Genomic DNA, 8611 nt, shown 5'->3' with positions numbered 1-8611 from the left:
TAGCCTGGCCCATGTTTATATGCGGATTAAATATTTTAAATCTCGTGATAATTAATAGCAAATGTGTTGATCAGGAGTTAAGATAGTTTATGTTTATGGTTATTCATGGTCTTTCACCTTTTCATTTTGGTTATCAAAGACAAATCGCTAGTTAAGGGACATACAATGAATTCTTCAACAAAAGCAAAGATCTATTAGATACAACTTTATTTCTATTATCTCCATGGTCTGGTTGATCCAATTAAGCCCCACTGTTACAATGCAGTAACTGCATGTCTTCAGCAGTAGCACTGCAGGAACATCAGCCAGTGCTAGGAATAAACACTTGACCTTTGTTCTCACTGAATAGAGTCCAGTCCACACATTTTGTCTGTACATTCATTGTTGAGGAGGAAAGTTCATGCATCCCATTACCCTTAAGCCTTTGGACAGACAGAAGCATAGCTTCATTTGAATGCGGAAGAGTTGCTTATCACGCGCACGCGTGCTGTGTCGCTGCATTGAACAATGCAGCAAACCTCACAGCGCAGGTGCGCGGCTGCAGGGCATGCAGCTATTTTTAGAAAATGACGTCACCCTGAAATAGAAGCGAGTGCGCGCACACCCCCTCCATCTCCCCCTCCACCCTGTTCGCTGGGATTGACAGGACGCTTGCAGCAGCAGCACTCCGAAAGACGAAAGAAGAAAAGAATCGGGCGTAACTTGGAGGTTATAGAGGGCTGGGAGGGGAAAGAAAGCGTTGCAAAAATATATAGACAATACAGAAAAATACAACCCTGCACCTTCAACCTTTGGCTCGCCGTTCCACCCTCACGTGTGCGGCTGCTCCAGATTCTGCTCGCGCACTGTGTGCCGTCCGGGGCGCGCGCGCTCTCACAACCGAGTGTGTTCTGCTGAGAAACGACCGATCCCGGTGCGAACCGACAGCCTTTGACCAGAGAGGATGGCTGATAGAGAGCAACTGATCCAAAGAGCCCGTCTGTCGGAGCAGGCGGAGCGTTACGATGATATGGCCTCCGCGATGAAGCTGGTGGGTCATTATTATTAATATACATGCATTCATGCACAATAAGGCTATAATGAGAAGATTGCGATATAAGACGGATGCATTTATTGTTTTTTTCCCTGTTGGATTACATTTCTAGTTTAAGCAACTGAAGAAGCACTCGCCTTTGTCACGAGCAGGACCCCATATTATATATAAAAATGCTGTTAAAGAGACAGTCCACCTAAAATGGGAATCATATTATAATGTAATTCACCTTCATGTCGCTGCAAACCAGTAAAGATTATACACTCTCTTCCTTGAAGCACAAAGGGGGATGTTAGGCAGAATGACAGGCTCAGTCTCCATTCACTTTCATTGTATGGAAAACAGATTCAGTGGAAGTGAATGGATACTGTCAGTCACTAATATTTTTCCAAACCTTCCGTTTTGTTTTATGAAAAGGAAACACGTCGTGCAGTTGTAAAACGACATGAGGGTTAGGGAAGTAATTAGATGAAATTTTTTCTTTAAATATTTCATTTAAACGTTAAGAAAAACAATAAATATGAATTTAAATTTTAGGATATATTATAATAGGTAACCAACGGGTAAAAAACAGTACGGATGTTGGAACAAAAAGCTAATAAATGGTAGGTTTCGGTTCGGTATCGTGCATATCAATCGTTATAGTGGATGACCATGGTCGGCGCTATCACACTCTCATCCACATCCATTGTGCATTTGTGTCTCTGAGAAAATATATAAAAAAACAACAACAATAGAGCTGCGTTTTATATTATGATATAGTCAAATAAAACTTGAAATTTCTCATGAGCTCATGTTTTATTGTAATCTTGTGAAATAAAGCGCAATATGTGACCCAGCAGTGCAGCATCAGCTGTCTAGTTTGACATCCGAGCACAAAGGATGAAAGTCAGTCAGTCTGTCAGTCAGCATGGGTCAAATAGGACACAGCTGATTTCTGCAGTATTTTTGATCCTTTTTTCTTAAATTAATTTAATCAACATCACCCTAATCAAATTTGATTTGATTAGATATTGTCATTACTGTGCCCTGTTGAATGTTTGACATTGGCATTTTCGGTGAAGGGTTCCTATGATAATGGAAAACCTGGAAATATTAAGGAATTTTAAAATGGTGGTTTTCAGAACTGGGAAAGTCAGTGGGGTCTAAAATGTCATGGTAGACATGGCATGAAAAAAAACCCATGTAAATATTGCAGTTTGAAAGTACAACCCGAATTCCGGAAAAGTTGGGACGTTTTTTTTTTAATTTTAATAAAATGAAAACTAAAAGACTTTCAAATCACATGAGCCAATATTTTATTCACAATAGAACATAGATAACATAGCAAATGTTTAAACTGAGAAAGTTTACAATTTTATGCACAAAATGAGCTCATTTCAATTTTGATTTCTGCTACAGGTCTCAAAATAGTTGGGACGGGGCATGTTTACCATGGTGTAGCATCTCCTTTTCTTTTCAAAACAGTTTGAAGACGTCTGGGCATTGAGGCTATGAGTTGCTGGAGTTTTGCTGTTGAAATTTGGTCCCATTCTTGCCTTATATAGATTTCCAGCTGCTGAAGAGTTCGTGGTCGTCTTTGACGTATTTTTCGTTTAATGATGCGCCAAATGTTCTCTATAGGTGAAAGATCTGGACTGCAGGCAGGCCAGGTTAGCACCCGGACTCTTCTACGACGAAGCCATGCTGTTGTTATAGCTGCAGTATGTGGTTTTGCGTTGTCCTGCTGAAATAAACAAGGCCTTCCCTGAAATAGACGTTGTTTGGAGGGAAGCATATGTTGCTCTAAAACCTTTATATACCTTTCAGCATTCACAGAGCCTTCCAAAACATGCAAGCTGCCCATACCGTATGCACTTATGCACCCCCATACCATCAGAGATGCTGGCTTTTGAACTGAACGCTGATAACATGCTGGAAGGTCTCCCTCCTCTTTAGCCCGGAGGACACGGCGTCCGTGATTTCCAACAAGAATGTCAAATTTGGACTCGTCTGAGGCCTAAAAAAAAAAAAAAAGTTTGGTTCCTGTTGGTTGTCAGTTGAGGTAATTGGTCGGTAGGGATTTTTTTTTTTTTCTCCAGTGGCAGTTTTACACACGCGCGCTGATTTTAAATGTGTGTACCGGTACTTTTACGACAGTGATTCTGTATTCCCGTTTAAAGTCTGTTGTTGCCATAGACACGCAAAACGCACACACACACACAAAAAGCCTTCGCGGGAGTTTGACAGGCGATCTCATAGTAGATTAACATGGAGGATTTGAACTTGAAAAACGGAGTGTACAGACATCTTTTTGTAGTCAAACAACATTCTTTGTTATGTTCATTTATGTGGTTTATTTGATTTTGATGCTATAAATTAACTAGAAGCAAGAGACGATCAGTTAGTTTTAACTGATGATCTAACTTACAGCGATCTGTTCGACACATTCAAGAGCCACAAAACGGTATTTATTGTTTACATTTCTTTAAAAAATGACCACATTTGAAAGGTGAAATAACCAAATGAGACTTTGTTTCATATTAAAAGTAAGCTGGTAATGTTAATGTCCTGTCTGTCAGCATGTTGTCAGTGCCCTCTCTGTTCTGCGATATATTGTTGACTCCCCCCGTGTTTCTCTTAATGTTACGATTTCCAAACCTTAAGTTATAGCTCACTTTAGGAATTGACAGTTAAAGGGTTTTGATGCAATACTTAATGGTTTTTAACGGATTACTTAAGTGTAAAACAGCATTTAAAGGAAACTGTAATTTAATTAACGATGTGTGAAAGACCGTTCTTCCCCAGTCTCATAAAATAAATTTGGGTCGCACATAAATTGACAGGGTCGGTCGGAAACCGGAACCAAACAATTTTTTTTTTAGGCCTGACCATAAAACACTATTCCACTTTGAAATAGTCCATTTTAAATGAGCCTTGGCCCACAGGACACCACGGCGCTTCTGGACCATGTTCACATATGGCTTCCTTTTTGCATGATAGAGCTTTAGTTGGCATCTGCTGATGGCACGGCGGATTGTGTTTACCGACAGTGGTTTCTGAAAGTATTCCTGGGCCCATTTAGTAATGTCATTGACACAATCATGCCGATGAGTGATGCAGTGTCGTCTGAGAGCCCGAAGACCACGGGCATCCAATAAAGGTCTCCGGCCTTGTCCCTTACGCACAGAGATTTCTCCAGTTTATCTGAATCTTTTGATGATGTTATGCACTGTAGATGATGAGATTTGCAAAGCCTTTGCAATTTGACGTTGAGGAACATTGTTTTCCACAATTTTTTTACGCAGTCTTTCACAGATTGGAGAGCCTCTGCCCATCTTTACTTCTGAGAGACTCTGCTTCTCTAAGACAAAGCTTTTATAGCTAATCATGTTACAGACCTGATATCAATTAACTTAATTAATCACTATATGTTCTCCCAGCTGAATCTTTTCAAAACTGCTTGCTTTTTTAGCCATTTGTTGCCCCCGTGCCAACTTTTTTGAGACCTGTAGCAGGCATAAAATTTTAAATGAGCTAATTAAGTGGATAAAAGTGTAGAATTTCTCAGTTTAAACATTTGCTATGTTATCTATGTTCTATTGTGAATAAAATATTGGCTCATGTGATTTGAAATTCCTTTAGTTTTCATTTTATTAAAAGTTAAAAAACGTCCCAACTTTTCCGGAATTCGGATTGTAAAACACCTCACAACTATTTGTAACAATCACACTAATCATAAATGAAAAGATGTTCATGTGTTTTGATATGATCATAACTTATTTAGTTTCTCATTGACTTTGCATTAGGAATGCACGGTATATCAGTGGTTATATATGTATTAGTGATCGTTAACCCTTTTCATTTATCAGTCTATATCTACATATTTTGGCTGTAAATGACATCAGGGGTTTTCCAGCTCAAACAAACATTTTTTATTCCATGATGAAAACAGTTCTTATAGGCCATTCCAATTTAATTAAGGTAAATGAGCTTTGCTCTAAAATTACACTTTTTACACAATATTTACTAAATATTTGAAAACACAAATTGTGCATTATTCTTGAACCTAGATAGATTTTTGTGGGGACACCATTATACAGCACCATAATGTTCAAATTTCAAACAAATATTTGTGAACATAAAGCACTGTAATTACGTTTAATGACCCAACATCTGGTCTTCTGCACCATCAGGTCACAGAACTGAATGAGCCTTTGTCCAATGAAGACCGCAACCTGCTCTCTGTGGCCTACAAGAATGTTGTTGGGGCCCGGCGGTCATCTTGGCGAGTCGTTTCTAGCATTGAGCAGAAGACGGCGGCGGATGGCAATGAGAAGAAATTGGAACTGGTGCGTGTTTACCGAGAGACCATCGAGAAGGAGCTGGAGTCGGTGTGCCAAGACGTCCTCACCCTGCTGGACCAACACCTCATCAAGAACTGTGATGAAACCCAGTTTGAGAGCAAAGTCTTCTACCTGAAGATGAAGGGCGACTACTTCCGGTACCTGGCCGAGGTGGCCACCGGTGAAAAGAGGGCCTCCGCCGTCGAATCGTCTGAAGGCGCCTACAAAGAAGCTTTCGATATTAGCAAGAGCATGCCGGCCACCCATCCCATCCGCCTCGGCCTGGCACTCAACTTTTCCGTCTTCTACTACGAGATTCAAAACGCACCCGAGCAGGCCTGCCAGCTTGCCAAGGAAGCCTTCGATGACGCCATCGGCCACCTGGACAATCTGAACGAGGACTCCTATAAGGACTCCACGCTCATCATGCAGCTCCTGCGGGACAACCTCACCCTGTGGACCAGCGACCAGCAGGACAGCGAAGCAGGAGATGCCAATAACTGAGAGATCAGTCACTTCTAGCTGTAGTAGCACGCGTCTATCCCTTCTACACTGTCTTCTTTGAACCTGTATCTTATCTCTCTCTGTCTGCTCCTTCGTTCTCCCTCTCTCTTCTCTATTCCATCTTTCCTGTCTCTTTGTGACCCCTCAATGCTCTTCCTTGGTTCCTCAGGGCAGCACTTCAGACCCTTTCTTGCTCTCTCGTTTCTTTTACCCCTTTTCCACCAACAGGATGCCGATACCCAAACTGGAACCGTTCCACCGCAGAAAAGGTGATTCTGGGATGGAAAAATGTTGTTGGCCTCTAAAACCTGCTTGTTTCAAACCTGGATAATGTCACTTGTCCAAGCTTTCAATACTAATGCAAATGTAAAACCAAACAATGCCCCTTCCATTATAATATATAAAGCATTCAGTTTACGCATGTTGTCAGTTTTTCTCTTATACATCACCTGTGATGTACTTTGGATGCTAAAATGCTTTGCAATTCATAAGTAAAAATAAACTTTCATAAAAATTGAATTATTTACAAAAATCATACAGGCAAATTGATTGCTAGCATACAGTAAATTTGACATAAATACAATGATTCAAATTGCTTTGGGTATTTGAATGTACTCTTAAAAAAACAAAAATGAAATGATTTTAAAATATATATACACAAATAGTTATGTATTATTTGTGATATAAAGACACTTAACTGACATTAATTAGGATCATTTTATGTTAAATATTTCTCTTGATGGCACCGATTCAGATGATTTTGAATGCTAATATATGTTCTTAAAATTTGTCATAAACAAGTTGCATCATTGTTCACTCTTTAAGCCAGTTCTGACACCATTTTGGTGAAAAAGGGGGTATTTATCCACTTGTTTTCTCTGTTTACCAACCTATTCCTCTCTCCTTGTCCTTGACCTCTTTTTCTGTATTCGATTCTCTTTTTTCTCCCCGCAACGAGTCGCTGATAGCCTGCTGGTCTCCACATAACATTTATTTAGTGTGTACTTTTAAGGACTCTATCTTCGTAGTAACACTGTAACACTTATTACAGGATGAGATCTTACACCTACCTGTAATTACGTTATTGTTCTTCTTCTTCACTTGTCTTTGATCTGTACCTCCATCCCTGCTTAGATGTGTTTGTCTGTCGTTCCCCCATGCTCACCTTGTACACCTTGCTAGCCCTGTGAATTGTGTAAATCTGCTGATCTCACAACAGTATGCTGTTATCAGAAATGTGGACAGCACTCTGTTATGAGACGCGGTGATCAAAAGTTGATTAGGATTACATATGCAAGGTTATGTAAGAATGACATTAAAGACATTGCTTACCATGAGAACTCTCAAAATGCAGTCTATTACTGGCACTTTATTGTGGTCTCACAAATGTATTATTAAAATATACTTTACACTATTTTATACAATTTCACACACGGATTATAAATAATGGTTTTCTTGCTTGTAGTCAACATGAATCTGCATGCACAACACCAACACATGACAGTTTGTAGCCATTTTTAGTTTTGGCAAAGTGGTGGCAAATTTGTTCAATCTTACATAAACTAAAATATGTCAGGGTGGTACAACTGGCCCGATATAATAAATAAATGTAAAAAAAAAAAAAAATCTTGATGAGAAAGCCCATATGTAGGTTAACATTTTTTTTTTTTTTATTACTATTTCGTGGACTAGAAATTATATTTTAACCAAACTTATTTGTTCGAAAACTTTTGTCATGTGGTCTGACCAACAAGCATAACCCCCCCCCCCCCCCCCCCCCCGTAAATTACATCATAGAGAAGACCACTACAGACCCTCATGTGTGTCAAGATCAATAAGACTTTTAAAATAGATAAGATAAAATGTAATGAAATAATAATGCATGATATTTTATATTGAGAAAAAAAAAAAAAAAAAGATTAAGACGTGTTCACTCACATGTATTCGAGATGTAAGGAAAGATTGGTACTTAATGGTTACATCACATGACATAAATGGTTATAAAAAAAATTTCAGAACTACATGAAAGCAACACATTCATTATTCATTAGCTTGTGCTGCCTACGTGACATAATCTGCTTAGAAAAGTTGTTTCAGGACACTGCTTGATGGAAGACTGCTGTTAATATTTTTTCTCAATATTGTGCACAGATAATAAGACCATTAGTACATTAAGAACACAAAAATGTCACTTCTGATTAATAATATCTTGGCTCAATTTTTGAAAAACCCATGGTCACCAGCTCTTTGGTCAAAGTAATTTTGCTGTTTGATTATGTAAATGTTCTGGCAGAGATGCCTTTAACCATAGTGATGTATATATGCAGGAGTTACATTGAATGATCGATTTACAATAGTATAGTTAAGTAAATATAATGAAGACCGTGCAGAAGGTCAAGTGTTTATGATACAGTATAAGAGCTTATCATCTTAAAGATAAACGTTCATGACCCTGGTGAGATATGACTTTCGGGTAATTCAGATGGATTGTTGAAGAGTTGATAAAGCCAAAGTTGTCTTCCTAAACCAGACCTTGTATCATATGATCTGTTTTTAACTTAAAAATTAATCCATCAGTGGCTTAACTAAAAGAGAGTAGACTATGAAAATAGGGCAATATCCCTGTTAGATTTTATAGACATTAAGTCTGGCTGCTGAACAAGAGGTATCATGATATAACCAACAAATATGCATGCATCTGAAGTCACGATTGGTTAATGATTGATCCTTCAGCTTGCAGTGTGTTGTA

General features: G+C 38.9%; 1 protein-coding gene across 1 annotated transcript; it reads left to right on the top strand.

The window, feature by feature from the left end:
* Window positions 1–597: 597 nt before the first annotated feature.
* ywhah (tyrosine 3-monooxygenase/tryptophan 5-monooxygenase activation protein, eta polypeptide) lies at window positions 598–7211 on the top strand. Its single transcript, XM_059538585.1, has 2 exons — window positions 598–1030; window positions 5209–7211. The coding sequence occupies exons 1-2, from the start codon at window positions 944–946 to the stop codon at window positions 5860–5862; spliced, it is 741 nt and encodes a 246-aa protein (XP_059394568.1). The 5' UTR covers window positions 598–943; the 3' UTR covers window positions 5863–7211.
* The last annotated feature ends 1400 nt before the right edge of the window (window positions 7212–8611 follow it).

The sequence above is a fragment of the Carassius carassius genome, chromosome 45 (genome assembly GCF_963082965.1).
Source record: "Carassius carassius chromosome 45, fCarCar2.1, whole genome shotgun sequence".
Taxonomy (NCBI): Eukaryota; Metazoa; Chordata; class Actinopteri; order Cypriniformes; family Cyprinidae; genus Carassius; species Carassius carassius.
Note: the sequence above shows the minus strand (reverse complement) of the source record. Positions and strands in the feature narration are given on the sequence as shown.